The sequence below is a fragment of the Anser cygnoides genome, chromosome 16, assembly GCF_040182565.1.
Source record: "Anser cygnoides isolate HZ-2024a breed goose chromosome 16, Taihu_goose_T2T_genome, whole genome shotgun sequence".
Taxonomy (NCBI): Eukaryota; Metazoa; Chordata; class Aves; order Anseriformes; family Anatidae; genus Anser; species Anser cygnoides.
In genome coordinates this window covers 493659-507677 of record NC_089888.1, presented here as the reverse complement: position 1 = coordinate 507677, position 14019 = coordinate 493659, and the positions used below count along the sequence as shown (strand labels likewise).

Sequence of the window (14019 nt, the reverse complement as noted above, 5' to 3'; positions counted from 1 at the left end):
CCTCTCCGTTGCCCCCCGCACCAGCACTGCTCGAGCTGTGGCTGGAGGCGTTTATTGCTCACTCAGCCCCGCGGTGCCCCCCGAGCGCGTGAGCCCAGCCGTACCCGGTGACGGGGGAAGGTCCCTGCGGGGCGCGGGCACCTCACTCGTGTTTGCAGAAGTGCTTCAGCGGGGGGGGCAGGTCCAAGCCGTCGATGGCCAGGCGGTGCACTACGTGCTTCTGGATGACCAGCCGGCACAGCGTCTGCAGCGAGGGCACTGGGGAGAGGACAGAAAGAGGCTGCTGGAGGGGCTGGGACTGCTGTGTGCTGAGAGGGCTGGGGGGGGGCTCCCCGCTGGCCCCATGGTTTCGGGCAGCATTTGGGGAGTTTGCCTGCTGCAGGGCAGCTCTCGCCCGCAGAGCTTCGCCGTGCAGGGCTTTAGGCTGTGCCGGGCGCTCCAGCCAGGGGCAGAGCTGGAGAGCTCCGGAGTTCTGACCCTAATTGCTGCACGACTGTGGCTGTTTTGCATTTGTTTTCTCTCCGGGCTGCCACGTGGTTCCCCTGAGGCTCGCATGCCCACGCGGTGTTTTCCTTTCATCCCTATCCCCTCGGTGGCCTGCACGCCTGCCAGACTGCGTGATCAACTTCTCTGGCAATCTGGCCACAGAGGCAGCTCACATGATGCTTTTGGGACGCCTGCCTTCCGCCGCGGAGTTCAGCCAGCCCCTGCCCTGCCCTGTGACACGCCATTCCTCTTCTGTGAGCTCGCGGCAGCGCCCAGCAGTGCGGGCGCGGGGCGGCCGGCCGCTCGCCGACACAGCCCGGAGCTGGCTCGCTGCCTAAGGGTCGCGGCTCCCCCGATGGCGGGAGCGCAGCCCACGGCGTCGCGCTGCCCACGGCGTCGCGCTGCCCAGGCTCTCACATGGCTGCCAGGGCCTCGAGACGGCAGCAGGCAAAGCAGAGCTCTGTGAGCACACCGCGCCGCGCCGGCTCCTGGCCTTGGGCTCTCTGGGACGTCTGGAGTGCTTATCTCTGCGTGCCAGGGCCGCGGGGCTGCGGCTCCCTGAGTGCTTGGTGAGAAGCAGCAGCCGCCCCGGGCCCCAGCAGCTCCGTGCCCCCTCCTTTCTCCCTGCCCCCCCTGCGCAGTGCTGCGCTCCAGCTGCTCCCCTCTGAGTTTCACTTCACCGTCTGCCCCTGAACTGATTTGTAAACCCAAAGGAAGTGTTGCAGCAAGAGCAGCTGCTGAAATCTGTGGAGGGCAGGGAGCACGGCTCTGCCCAGCTCCGGGCCGGGGCTCTCGCAGCAGCTCGGCAGCCTCCAGCAGCGAGCTGGGTGCCGGTCACCCCCAGCGCGGCCGGCGCAGGAGAACCCCGGGTTTCGGCCTTGGGATAGCAGCGGCTGAACTTTGGGCCAGAGGGAGAGGCGGTGGGTGCCCACGCGCAGCAGGCGGTCTGCCCCGGGGCTGGTGTCTCACTGAGCTGTCTCTGGCCTTCCACTTGTGATGCAGATAGCTAATTATCTCCCAGTTATATAAAACAGAGGTGGTAGGCAGCGTGAGGGTGGCCCAGCCAGGAGCTAGCTTTCCTTCTGGCTCACGTCTCACATAATCCCGAGCACGTGCTGGCTTTGCCAACATGGTGCTAATTAGCACCTGAGTGCTCGCAGGAGCCAGTGACAGCGCTGGGCTTCCCTTCCCCACCCAGCCTGGGATGCCTTCGCTGGCAGCCACGGGAACGCCCGGATATTGCCCAAGCGCGGGCGGCACCGCAGGCTGTCAGCCCGCTGCTCACGTGCCACAGCAGCACGACCCCGCTCCGGCTGCCTCGTGCCCAAGGGAAGGGACGGGATGGGACAGGACGGGACCCTCAGGCCGGCTCTGCCCCGGTGCTGCTGCTGGCTCCGTGCCCACGCGTGGGGGAGCTGCTCCCACACCCCCAGCCCCAGCACGGTGCGGCAGAGCGCATGGGAGCTGCCCACGAGTGGTACTGGGGGGTCCCACCTGTGCTCTGCGGGGCCCCCAGGGTGCTCCCGTGAGCCCCACGCCCCGTGTCCCACTCAGACACTGCCCGTGAGCCCGAGGGGTAACCCCCCCCCCCATTTCTGTGCCCGCGGGGGGCAGATACCCACAGCCGTATTCCACCTGGATCACCCGGACGCTCTTGGTGGAGGCGAAGACGTCGACGACGGCGTAGAGCGGGCGGGCGGCGGGCAGGCCGCGGGCGCTGGGCCCCATGTCCTCGCCGTTGATGACGATGTGCATGTCGGCGGTGCCGTCGGGCCGCGGGGCGTACAGCACGCCGATGCGGCTGCGCCGGGCGGTGGGGGGCAGCGCGTTGGTCCTGTACAGCTCGTCCAGGAGGTGGCTGTAGCGCCCGGGCCGGCTGCGCCCCACCAGCTTGTCGCGGGGGATGCGCACCCGCTCGATCAGCAGCTCGGGCGCCCAGAGCGGGCCCCGCGCCCGCGGCGCCTCCTCGCCGTCCGGCGGCACGCGGTTGTGGCTGCGGGTGATGGCGAAGACCCAGGAGTCGCCCAGGCTGACCAGGTCGGGCAGCGAGTACTCGGGCACGGCGGGCAGGCTCTGCGGGTCGCGGGCCGTCAGCCCCACGCGCAGGTGCCCGCACCAGCCCGGCTCCTTCTCCTCGATCTCCACCAGGAAGATCTCCCCGGGCGCCAGCGGCTCCTGGCTGAAGCACAGCGCGTTGGCGAAGCTCTCCACGCGCGTGGCGCGGGTGCGCGCGGCGTCCAGCCGGACGTTGGCGCCGTGCACGCGGTGGAAGCGGGCGGCGGGGCGCCCCGGGGCTGCCGGCTCCGCCATGGCCCCGCCGCTATTTTTACCCGGCCCGGGCGGCTCCGGGCAGCTGCTGCCGCGCGGGGCCGGGGGGTCCTAGTGCTCGGGGCCGGGGGGGCGGCGGGGCGCGGCGAGGCCGGGGCCGGGGCCGGGGCCGGGACCGGGACCGGGGGTCCCTCCAACCCCCCCATCCCCCCGCTTTCCCACTCGTGTCGAGCCCCGAGCACCGGGCGCCGTCCCCGGGGCCGCGTGTCCCGAGGCACGGCCGGCCGGCCCCGCCGCTGCCCGGGGCGCTGTGGCGGCGGTCTCGGGGCCGCGGCACCGCCGGGACCGGCGCGGTTTGGGCCCGGCCCGGGGCGATTTGGGCCAGGTCCCGCGGCGCGGGGCCCACGCGTGGGGCTGACACGGGGGGGCCGGGCGGGCAGGCCGCGCCGGGCCGTGCCAGGGCCGGGGCCGGGCGGGGCCGTGCCGGTGCCCCCCGTGTGCGCGCGGTGCCCGCGGGCTCGGGACCGGCGCGCGGCGTGGGGAGGGGGGCGGGGCCGGGCGCGTGGGCGGCGCGCCGATTGGCCGCCGCGAGCCCCGCCCCCCGGCGGAGCCCCGCCCCCCGGCGGAGCCCCGCCCCCGTGCACGTGACCGGCCGGGGATCATATGGGCGGGTGTCACGTGCCGCGCGGCGCTGCGCCGCCGGGAGCCGCTGCGGGACCGGGAGCGGGGTCAGCGGGGGGGGGGGGGGAGCGGGCTGGGGGGGGGGGGCACCGGGAGCGGGAGCAGCTCCGGGGCCTTCCCGGGTCCCGCGGCGCGCCCCCAGCTGCCGCTGTCCCGCAGATGGTGCCGGCGGTGCTGTGCGCGCTGCTGCTGCTGCTGGGGCCGGGCCTCGCCGCGCCGCCGGGCCACGAGGTGCGGTTCCTGCCCGGGCTGCCCAAGCAGGCGGCCTTCCGCCACTTCTCGGGGCACCTCCGCGCCGGGCCCGCCGCCCGCCTGCACTACTGGTACGTGGGGGCTGCCCCCGGGCGGGGCCGGGCGGGGCCGGGCCGGGGCTCCCCGGGCGCTCACGGCCCCCTCCCGCAGGTTCGTGGAGGCGCAGAGCGACCCCCGCGGCAGCCCCGTGGTGCTGTGGCTGAACGGCGGCCCCGGCTGCAGCTCCATGGAGGGCTTCCTGAAGGAGCACGGCCCCTTCCTGGTCAGTGCCCGCTGCGGGGGCTCGCGGGCTGCGGCCCGCTGGGGCCGTCCCCGCCGTGCCCCCTGCCCGGCAGCCGCCGCCTTCTCCCTCCGTAGGTGCAGCCCGATGGGGTCAGCCTGAAGTACAACGACTACGCCTGGAACAAGGTACGGGCGGGGAGCGGCCCCACCTGCCTGGGCAGCCGCACCCTGCAAGGGGCACGGCCGGCTCCGAGCCAGCTCCTGCCGCTCTCCGGCGGGGCTGAGCCCCCTCTGCCCGACCCCCCTGCTCTGAAGCCCGCTCCCAAGCAGGGCAGCAATGTGGCCCTCTGGTGCAGCACTGGCGTGGCAGACACAAACACCGCTGTAGATGAAGGCCGGTAGCCCTCTGTCCCAGTGGCTCCCCCCGGGAGCCAGGAGGAGGGCTTCCCCTGTTCTGCAGCTCCCCTGGTGTCCCTGCAGATTGCCAACATGCTCTACCTGGAGTCCCCCGCTGGCGTTGGCTTCTCGTACTCCGAGGACAAGAAGTACGCCACGAATGACACTGAGGCGAGTGACCCTGCCTGCTGGGAGCACCCAGCCTCGTGCCTGCCCCGCTCCGGGGGCTGCCCCGCTGGCTGTGCTCACTCCCTGTGCCTGCAGGTCGCTCACAACAACTACCTGGCGCTGAAGGAGTTCTTCCGGCTCTTCCCCGAGTACTCCAAGAACGACCTCTTCCTCACGGGGGAGAGCTACGGGGGGGTTTACATCCCCACGCTGGCCGAGTGGGTGATGCAGGACCCCAGCCTCAACCTGAAGGTGAGCGGCGCTGCTCTGTGCGGGGCTGGGGGGCGGAGGGGTCGGCACGGCCTCGCGGGGGCCCGGCCGGCAGCTGCAGCGTGGGGCCCGGTCCAGGGCACGGGGCGGGCCTGGCCCCGCAGCCTTTCATCTCCTCCGGGGTGCTGGCAGCGGCCGCCGGCGGATGTGTCCCTGCTGCGTGGGACCGGGGGAGCACTCAGGCACCCGCAACCTTTCCTGTTCCCCACTGTGGAGTAAACAGGGCCGCATCTGGGGCCACATCTGCTTCCTGCCTGACGCCGATGCGGCTGTGGCCGCCCTGCGGGGAGCTGGGACGCCGCAGAGTTGTTTTCTTCTTGCTTCACAGGGAATCGCTGTGGGAAACGGCCTCTCCTCCTATGAGATCAACGACAACTCGCTGGTTTACTTCGCCTATTACCACGGCCTGCTGGGGACCCAGTAAGAGCTGGGGGAGCGCTGCCGCTGGTTCCGCTGTCCCTGGGCGAGCAGGAGGGGGGCGCAGCGTGGGCCAGGGCCAGCTGGGTGAGCGGTGTGGGGGACAGAGGCAGGCTCACCTGCTTTCCGGGCAATCTCTGGCCTGACTTGGACCAGTGCTTGGGCTGTGGAGGTGGCCCCTCGTCCTGCGCGGCTCCAAGGGCTGTGTCTGTCCGGGGCTCTGCCAGCCCCCAGGGCACTGGGCTGAGCTGCGCAGCCACCAGGCAGAGGTCCTGCAGCGTGCCCGTGGCTGCTGGCTTCGTGTCGGCGTCAGCTCTGGCAGCTCGCTGCAGGTCCTCTGGGCTCTCCCCACAGGCTGTGGAAGGACTTACAGACCTTCTGCTGCTCCCAGGGGAAGTGCAACTTCCACGACAACTCCAACCTTAACTGCACGCTCAAGGTGAGGGAGCCAGAGCCCCGGCCGCGTGCCCCTCTCTGGTGCCTGTGAGTGGCTCCTGTCCATCAAGCATCCTGCTCAGTCCCAAGCCCTTCTTGTGGCTCCTTGCAGATGGAGGAGATGATCCAGATTGTAGAGGAGTCCGGCCTCAACATCTACAATCTCTACGCCCCGTGTGCTGGCGGTGTCCCTGGGAGCATGAGGTGAGAGCGGCCGCAGCAGTGGAGCTGTCCCTGGGCACCAGCTTGCAGCGTGCGGGGGGGTCCCTGCCTGCAGGGGGACCTGGTGGGGTGGGCAGGGCCGTGCTGCCTCTGGCTGCTGGCAGGGCCCCCTCTTCCCTGGGGGGGCCCCAGGTTGTTCCCCAGGCCCTCGTTCCTCCAGGGCTTTCAGCCTGTCTCTGTGCTTGGTCTGCCTGCAGGTACGAGGGCGACTACCTCGTCACACACGACCTGGGAAACTCCTTCATCCGGATGCCGATGAGGTTCTCCTGGCGACAGGTGAGCCTGGGCGCCTGTGACACGGGGCTGCGAGCACCCTCTGCCCGGCCGGCCGCGCTGCCCGGGGGCTGAGCGGGCAGAGCAGCCCCTCTCAGGGAGCAGCGCCGAGGTGCTGCCGCTGCAGGGCCTCTCCTGACTCTTCCAGAACCTGTTCCGCATGCCTGTAGCCCGTAAGAAGGTGCGGATGGACCCGCCGTGCACCAACTCCACAGCACCCACCATGTATCTGAATTCCCCGGAGGTGAGGAAGGCTCTCCACATCCCCCCTGAGGCGCCCGAGTGGCAGGTGTGCAGGTGAGCAAGCTGCGGGCAGGGATGTGGCCAGGAGGGTGAGCAGCTGCCTGGTGCTGACGCTTCTTCCCCAGCTTCGAGGTGAACCGCAGCTACAAGCGCCTCTACATGCAGATGACCGAGCAGTACCTGAAGCTGCTCGGAGCCATGGTACGTGCGGGGCGAGCAGCTCTCCCCGACGGGCCTCCTGCCTGCCCGGGGCCGCTGCCCTGCACAGCGCTCAGCTCCTCCTGCTCCACAGAAATACCGGATCCTGGTGTACAACGGGGATGTCGACATGGCCTGCAACTTCCTCGGGGATGAGTGGTTTGTGGACTCCCTGTGCCAGAAGGTAAATGCGCAGAGCAGGCTCTAGGCCAGCCTTGTCACCAGTCCCAGGGAGCTCCGGGCTGCCCAGGTCAGCTGGGCACCAGTGCAGCGCTGGGAGCCCCGGGGCAGGGCTGGGAGCCCGTCCGGGCAGCCAGGGCTCGGCCGGGTGCTGACGGTGCTGCCTCCGGCCCCAGGTGCAGGTGTCTCGCCGGCCCTGGCTCTACACCGAAGGAGGCGAGAACCAGATCGGGGGCTTTGTGAAGGAGTTCACCAACATTGCCTTCCTCACCGTCAAGGTAGGGCTGTGGGGGGTGCTGTGATGGAGCGTGAGGCTGCTGGCTGCGGTGTGGGCAGACCCTGGTGCTGAGGAGTGCAGCGGGGTGGAGGGGGAGCGGCGCAGTGGGCAGCTGGAGGCTCTGCAGGGCACTGACCACCACCGCTGCCTGTTCCCTGCAGGGAGCCGGCCACATGGTGCCCACGGACCAGCCCCTCGCTGCCTTCACCGTGTTCAGCCGGTTCATTAAGAATGAGCCTTACTAGGAGCCGCCGAGGCTGCGCGTGGTGCTTCCACCTGCCTGCACGCGCCGGCTGCCTCCTGCATGGCTCGTCCTCGCTGCTGCTTGGCTGTGCCACACCGCAAGCCACTTGCAGCTGGCGGGGCTCGGCTCAGCCTGTCAGGACAGCAGCCGGGGTGAACGGCGTGGAGGGGCGCTTCCTGCAGGCTGGGGGGAGAGGAGTCCCTGGGGCTCCGTCCCTGCCGGGCGCTGCAGCTGCCTCCTCGCTGTGGCTTCCTGTCTCTCCTCTACCCCCTCTCCGGAGGCAACTACTTCCCTCTGGGGCGGGAGCAGTGCCTGCCACTTCCCTCTGCACTGCAGCCTCTGCACGCACGTTGCCCTGGGCAGGCTCTGAGCCAGCTGCTCCCTGCTAAGCACAGTTCACGCGGTGGCTGTGAGCTGCCCCACGGGGGCTTTCTGCTCCCCCTGAAACCACTCCCACCCTGATCTCAGTGAAAGGTGACTTACGGTGAAGACAATCCCCCTGCCTGGGGCATGCAGTGCTCTTGGGACCTCACAATAAACTCTCTGAACAAGGTTGTTCTGCTCCTCATTAACCAGCTGCTCCCACCTCTCCGCTACCCTTTGCTTTGCTTTCTTTTGCTTTCTCAGGCTCCTTGCCCAGCAGCCAGCAGACATGAGTGCTGCTGCGCCCTGCAGGGGCCCGGGGCCTGTGGGCTGTGCCGCCTCCTCCTGCAGGGCGCACTGGGGCTTCCCACAACTCAGCCAGCCCCAGGAGCAAGGACCAAGTTGCTCCAGGCCCCCCTGCCCCTGTTCTCAGCTGCGTTGCCTCCCAGGCGCCTGGGGGAGCAGTGCTGGCTGTCCCTCCGCTCTCCCCAAGGGCTGGCAGCCGTGCGGTCTGCGGTGGGCTCATCCTCCAAGCAACGAGGCAGCACGGGTTGGCGTCGAGTGGTTTATTAGTGTAATGACAAGGGTGCAGCAGGGGTTCCCAGAGCAGCTGTCTCCGCCTTGCTGCCACCCACCAGGGCGCAGAAGCCCTGCGGGATGCTCTAGTGGTGCTGGGGATGCTGCTTCCTACCTACAGCCTACGGGTCCAGCCCGGGATCTGCCCTCTGTCCAGGGTGAAGGAGCGAGTGGGAGCTACAGCTGGCGGGGATCTGCGCTGGGCGCTGCGGGCGGTGAGGTGGGGGCTGCGGGGACGGCGTGGTATTTCTCAATCACTTCCCGCAGCCCCTTCTGGAAGTGGAGATCAGCCCCCACCGTGAGGAATCCCTGCAAAGGGAAAGCGTGTCAGCCCGGGGCTGGCCGTGCCTGCACCCTGCCGGGCACGGTCCCGGTGCCTGCTGCAGGGGCCCGGGCTGTCCCCACCGTGCTCACGCACCGCGTGGTTGGTGACCACCTCCCTGGTGAAGTCCATGCCTTCCGGCAGCGGGATCTGCACCCCTTTTCTCGTTCTCTCTGCGGGGAGGAGATGCAGTAAGCAGAGAGCAGAGTGCCCCTGCCCCGGCCCAGCTGCGTGCAGGCGGGGGGATGCTCACCGTTAATGATGGGCATGATCGTCAGCTGCAGCAGGGTTTTCAGCGGGGCCTGCAGTGAGAACAGCTGGGGGAGAGGAGGGAGGGTGAGCACCCGGGGGGGGGGGGCAGAGCTGCCCGGCAGGGCGGGCTGTGCCTGGGCTTCCCAAGGGCTGGGCTGGAAGGGGGGGGGCCCGGGCTTCACCCCCTTCCCCCCCGGCTGCTCCCTGCTGCGGCTGGGGGCTGCTCAGGGAGGTTGGACCCCCCCCGGGCTGGCACCGGGTCTGCTCACCGCCAGCGATTCCAGCGCTGACTGCTTGGAGTAGATGCGAAACCTGCGGGAGGGAAAGCTGCCGTGAGCCGGGGCAGAGGGGGCTCGTCCCTGCACCCCCGCGGGACCCCAGCGCGGGCCCTACCGCCGCAGGTCCAGCTGCACGCGCAGCGCCTTCCCCTGCAGGAACACCTTGGCGCTCAGCTTCGTTTCCTAGGGACAGAGACCTGTGGGAGCCCTGCTGCGCTGCGGGCAGGCAGCTGGCCAGGCTGGGCGCTGCTCTTGCCCCCCGGGCCCCGCTGTCCCTTTGCTTTGGGACACTGCAGCCTTCCCCCGGGGGGGGGGGTGCTCCTGCCCTGCGTGCTGGGGGCTGTGCTGGGGGCGCAGCGCTCACCATGGCCATGCTGGAGAGCTGCACTGGGGGGCGGCCCGCAGGCACCAGCGAGATGTTGAGGAAGGCAGAGACGGAGACGGAGGTGCCCGAGGGTTTGATCACGCAGCGGGGGGGAGCCGACACCTGAAGCACCAGGCGCAGGGGCGCATCCACCACGGCGGGGCTCTGGGGAGGCAGCGGGTGAGCCAGCCCCGGGCACAGCCAGCCCGGGCACAGCCGTGTCCCCACACGCACCCAGGGCCCCCCGGTGCCTCACCCGCCCCAGGGGCAAGCTCCTCTCACCAGCATGAAGATGGTCCCAAAGAAGGTGGCTCTCAGCAAAACCTCCAGGTCCTTGGGCACCTGCAGGGAGGAGAAACCTCTGTGGATGAGAGCCGTTACTGCTGCCCCAGCAGAGCTGCTCCCCGGGCAGCACCTCCTGCCTCCCCCTGGCTGCCTCCCTCTCCCCCAGCCCCTGCCCCTGCCCGGCGGGCGACCCGTGCTGCTTACCTTCTCCCCCTCGAGCTCTATGGCCAGCACGCCCGCCTGGAAGTACGCGTGCATGGCTGAGTCAAAGAAGTACTCGGAGAAGGCGACGTAGACCATGCGCTCGGTCTCCTTGATCACCGGCTCCACCGCGTGGTTCTCCAGTTCCTGGCTCTCCCTCGCACGGTAGAAGAACATGCCCTGGGCCGCGAGCAGCAGATGTTTCTGCAGCTGTAGCGCAGCCTGCCCTGCGCCGTGCTGCCCGGTGCGCGCGCTGGCGCGGGGCGGCTCCGAGGGAAGCAGGGGGAGGCAGGGCAGGATGCGGTGTGCACCTTGAAGTCTAGGTCAAGGGTGTCTGGGGAGACAGATGGATCCCGCAGGAGGGAGTAGTCGATCCCAATGTGATCATCCACGTAGTTCCTCACTGCCAGGAAGAGGTGCTGCCGTGACGAAGCCCGCAGGATGCCCTGCGGTCCTGTGCTCAGCTCGGTCCTGTCCCGCAGAACAACGCTCACCTGGCACCGTGTCCAGCAGGGAGTTCAGCAGCACCAGGCTGGCGTGCTCCAGGGACGGGCAGATCTGAAAGGGATGTGGCTGGGCTGAGGGGAATCACGGCAGTGGGGCTACCCCTGCTCTGGCTGGGGACCCAGGGCCCTCCTCCACCTTCCCTGGGGACAGCCCCTCCTGCTGCGGGGCCGGGGGAGGCCCCGCATCACCTCCGTGCCCCGTCCCCGCTCGCAGCCCTACCTGCTGGCTGACGAGGAAGCGCATCCCTGTGACAATGAAGGTGCTCAGGAACTCGTAGACCTTCCTGCAGGACAGAACAGCTCTGCAGCAGCCTCCAGCCCTGTCCCTCCACCCCTTGTGCCTCAAAGGCAGCACAGCCTGGGCGCGCTGGGCTGGCACGGGGCGAGCTGGGCGCGGGCAGAGCCGGCCTGGCAGAGGGACGCGGCTGCCACGGCGGGGTCGGGTGTACCTGAGCGTGCCAGAGAAGCCTGCGTGCATTCTGGCAATGGAGGCATTGCACGAGATGTTGGAGATCTTGAGGCGCCCGACCTCGTCCTTGGCCAGCTGCAGCACCGTGTGGATGTGGACGCCATCGGCAGAAGCATTGATGGACCCGATGTCATAACTGGAAGCAAGGGGAACAGACGGGAGGAGCACGCAGCTCCGAGCAGCTCCGGGGCAGCAAGGTGCCCGTGGCACCCCGGCGGGCAGGAGCGGGGGAACTCACAAGAACCAGTAGAGCAGCTGGCGGCGGAAGCGCAGGCTGATGGAGGCGTTGTTGATGTTGAAGGCGAGGTGCTGCTGCGGCTGGAAGTGCAGGTCGGAGAAGGGCAGCTGCAGGTCCACCACCTTCACCCTGCCGGGGAGGGGACGGTGAGGCCGAGCCGGGGGTCGCCGCGCGGGGGGCGAGGGCGGCACTCACTGGCTGATGTTGTAGTGGAACTGCCCCTCCTTGCCGTGCAGGTCCGACACCGTGATGTTCTCCAGCTCCTGCTCCACGAAGCGCAGCCCCTCCTGCTTCACTGCAACGCAGAGCGAGCCCGGGCTGGCCACAGGCAGGCTGCGCCGTGCTCCGCCAGCGTCGCCCACCCGGCCGTGCCTCGGCTCCTCTCCCGCTGCCCCCCACGGGGGCGGCGCAGGCTGGGCCCCGCGAGCAGCGCCGCGACCTGCCTCTTACCCAGGCCCCAGGAGCGGGGTCCCGGCCGGCCCCTTACCCAGGTCCAGCCCCTTGGAGGTAATCCGGATCCTGCAGCCGGGCGGGCTAAGCGAGGCCGTGGCCAGGCAGGGCAGCAGCAGCAGGAGGAGGAGGCGGCTGCCGGCAGCCATCTCGCACCTGGAGGCAGAGCGCGGGGGCAGCGCGGGCCGGCCCGGTGGGGCGCCCATGGGGGGAACCGACCCCCCCTGGGGGGGATGCGGCCGCTGCCCACCCTGCCCGCAGCGCGGGGGCAGCCCGGACCCTAGGACCACCCCGGGGCTCTGCTGCACCCCGCGCCCCGAAACCCCGATGCCACCCAGGTCCCCATCTCCTGAGTGCCCGTGGGCCAGCAACCCCCTCCCCAGGGTGCTGCACAGAAGCCCCCGGCAGACCCCGTGGGCCCACGGGCTCACGCCCCCAGGGTGCGCTCCAGCCGGCTCCTGCGGTGCCGGCAGCGTCCCACCCTGCCCAGCTCCCCGAACCGCACGGCGAGGCGCGAGCCCTGCGCGTGGTGCGGCAGCGGGGAGCCCAGCACGGCGCGGGGAAGGGAGCCCTCCCGTGGGGCCTCCCCCGCAGCCACGGGGCAGACCCTGGCCGCCCCCCCACGGAGATGTGCTGCCGCCCACGGCCCCGTGGGTGCCGGGCCGGGCCGGGGGCTGGAGCCTCCCCGTCCAGCAGCGACAGGCAGAGCTGCCTGCAGGACTGCGGGACCGTCCAGGGTTTCCCCACAGCGTTTTTGCCCGGTTCTCTACAAGGGAGAGGAGGACGGGCCCCCTCCTGCTCGGGGACCAGAGCCTCCATCCTTCCCCGAGGGCCACGCACGGCCGGCGGGGGCCCGCCGACACAACGCCAGCTCAGTTTGGGTACTTACAGTATGACTTGTCCTCGGCTTCCCTGGTGTGGGGAAGCTGAATCACGTGAAGGGAGGGAGGGAGGGAGAACACCAGTAGCTCCAGGAGTTTCTTTTGAGCTGGCTGAGGTTCCCCTGCCTTTATATAGCCCACCAGCCGCCACCCCTTGTGGGCCCGCAGCTGGGAGGAGACACAGCGGGACGGGAGGATGCCGGCCCCGCAGCGCAGGTCCCCGGCTGCCTGCCAGCACCGGCAGACAGCGGGCTGCTCGGACACCCCGGCCGCGGGCTGAGCGCCGGGCCCCGCTCCCCACCACGCACACAGCGCCCGGCAGCACCCCATAACGTGCCCCCCGTCCCGCACGGGCAGCCACCGCCACGTCCCTCAGCATCGCCAGGCGTCCCGGCACCGCTCGGCCCTGCGTGGGGCAAACCTCGCACGTGGGGCCTGGCTGGGGCACTTTGGGGCAGCGCCGCCCCCAGCCCCGCAGGTGCCAGGCTCCCCGCCAGCCCCAACGCTGCCCCACGGGCTCCGCACCGGGCCGCAGGGCGACGCAGGTCCCTCGGCCCCGGGCTGGGGGACGCTGCTCTGAGCCCGTCCGTGACGGGAGCCCCGGCGGGGAAGCTGCAACAGCTGCCAGAGCCTCAGGGCCGCTCCCAGGACACAGCCTGGGCTCTCCAGGGCTTGCTCCTGGCTGCCTGGGGGGCGCGGAGGGGCCCAGCAATGCCCACGCTCCCCTCCTGACCCAGCGAGCGCCTGTCACTGGGGTGGGGACAGCCGGGAGGGCTGGGACGCAGCAGCACCTCTCGGCCCAAGGGAGGCGAGGCACAAACGCGTTTTGCTGCGAGCCCCGTTTGGTTACAAAGAACGAGGCTTTGAGGAGGCTTTGGGCTTTCTGTTCCCGGAGCCCTGGACAAACCCGCCCGCGTCCCCCCTTTCCCCCTCCTCCAGGCTCCTGCAGAGAGGAGTCAGCCTGAGCCAGCGCTTTGCGGTCGGGGCGATTATCTGCGCCATGCACAGCCGGGCTGCGTGGGGCTCGTGTTCTGCAAGGAGGGAGCCTTGGTGCTTACACAGCACTTATCCCCCCAGAACTGCTTCGCCAGCATTAACTGCTTAAACTGACCCCGGTGCTCCCGGTGCAGAGGGCAGGACTCGTGCGGGGCGCGAGCAGGCCGGGTCACGGCCCACAGGGAGGAAAAGCCCCCGGGGACCCGGGCGGCGGGGGGCGGCCGGGAGCCAAAGGGCACGAAGGGGCCTCGGGGCTGGGAGCTGCCGGGCCCCACGGTGCTTCCACGGGGTGGGGGGGGTGTGGGGGGGCCGCTCCCGGTGCCCGCTCCCGGGCGGGCTGAGCCCCGCGGGGCCCTGCTCAGAGCCCCCGGAGGCCGGAGGGGGCCGCACCCCGTGCGGGGGGGGCTCGGAGCGCCTCAGGCTGCGGCCGGGCGGGGGGCGGCGGGCGGGGCCCCCCCGGCTGTGCCCGCACGCGGCCGGTGCCCGCTCGGGGCAGGGCCCAGCACGCCCTGAGGCGGCACCGCCCCCCCCCCGGCCCCCCTGGGCGCGGGGCTGGCCGCGAACGGCCCGGTCCGTGCTGGGGGCACCGCGGCTGCCCCGGGACTC

General features: G+C 70.5%; 3 protein-coding genes across 3 annotated transcripts; 1 reads left to right on the top strand and 2 right to left on the bottom strand.

Annotated features, from left to right (window-relative positions):
• Positions 1-36: 36 nt before the first annotated feature.
• Positions 37-3252, bottom strand: NEURL2 (neuralized E3 ubiquitin protein ligase 2). The gene is made up of 2 exons (XM_013198495.3): positions 2109-3252; positions 37-258 (listed from the first exon to the last, which is right to left on the bottom strand). Exons 1-2 carry the CDS (start codon positions 2794-2796, stop codon positions 143-145), a joined length of 804 nt encoding a protein of 267 aa, XP_013053949.2. The 5' UTR covers positions 2797-3252; the 3' UTR covers positions 37-142.
• A 102-nt stretch (positions 3253-3354) lies between these two features.
• CTSA (cathepsin A) lies at positions 3355-7785 on the top strand. The gene is made up of 15 exons (XM_066978482.1): positions 3355-3482; positions 3595-3758; positions 3838-3949; positions 4045-4095; positions 4390-4476; positions 4570-4725; positions 5072-5163; positions 5515-5599; positions 5708-5799; positions 6015-6093; positions 6239-6387; positions 6459-6534; positions 6626-6715; positions 6888-6989; positions 7150-7785. The coding sequence occupies exons 2-15, from the start codon at positions 3595-3597 to the stop codon at positions 7231-7233; spliced, it is 1419 nt and encodes a 472-aa protein (XP_066834583.1). The 5' UTR covers positions 3355-3482; the 3' UTR covers positions 7234-7785.
• A 361-nt stretch (positions 7786-8146) lies between these two features.
• Positions 8147-13685, bottom strand: PLTP (phospholipid transfer protein). The gene is made up of 16 exons (XM_048050650.2): positions 12426-13685; positions 11574-11692; positions 11282-11381; positions 11087-11215; positions 10829-10984; positions 10600-10663; positions 10368-10431; positions 10185-10276; positions 9877-10053; positions 9670-9729; positions 9388-9552; positions 9139-9206; positions 9015-9057; positions 8747-8810; positions 8590-8666; positions 8147-8480 (listed from the first exon to the last, which is right to left on the bottom strand). Exons 1-16 carry the CDS (start codon positions 12794-12796, stop codon positions 8349-8351), a joined length of 1881 nt encoding a protein of 626 aa, XP_047906607.2. The 5' UTR covers positions 12797-13685; the 3' UTR covers positions 8147-8348.
• Positions 13686-14019: the final 334 nt, after the last annotated feature.

Coding starts and splice junctions, on each gene's coding strand:
- NEURL2 (XM_013198495.3), bottom strand. CDS start 2,796: ATGGCGGAGCCGGCAGCCCCGGGGCGCCCCGCCGCCCGCTTCCACCGC. Junction 259..2,108: donor GATCCAGGTGGAATACGGCT/GTGGGTATCTGC, acceptor TCCTCTCCCCAG/TGCCCTCGCTGCAGACGCTG.
- CTSA (XM_066978482.1), top strand. CDS start 3,595: ATGGTGCCGGCGGTGCTGTGCGCGCTGCTGCTGCTGCTGGGGCCGGGC. Junction 3,759..3,837: donor GCCGCCCGCCTGCACTACTG/GTACGTGGGGGC, acceptor CCCCTCCCGCAG/GTTCGTGGAGGCGCAGAGCG. Junction 5,164..5,514: donor CACGGCCTGCTGGGGACCCA/GTAAGAGCTGGG, acceptor CTCTCCCCACAG/GCTGTGGAAGGACTTACAGA.
- PLTP (XM_048050650.2), bottom strand. CDS start 12,796: ATGCTGAGGGACGTGGCGGTGGCTGCCCGTGCGGGACGGGGGGCACGT. Junction 10,985..11,086: donor CAGCTGCTCTACTGGTTCTT/GTGAGTTCCCCC, acceptor CCTTGCTTCCAG/TTATGACATCGGGTCCATCA. Junction 9,207..9,387: donor AGCTCTCCAGCATGGCCATG/GTGAGCGCTGCG, acceptor CTCTGTCCCTAG/GAAACGAAGCTGAGCGCCAA.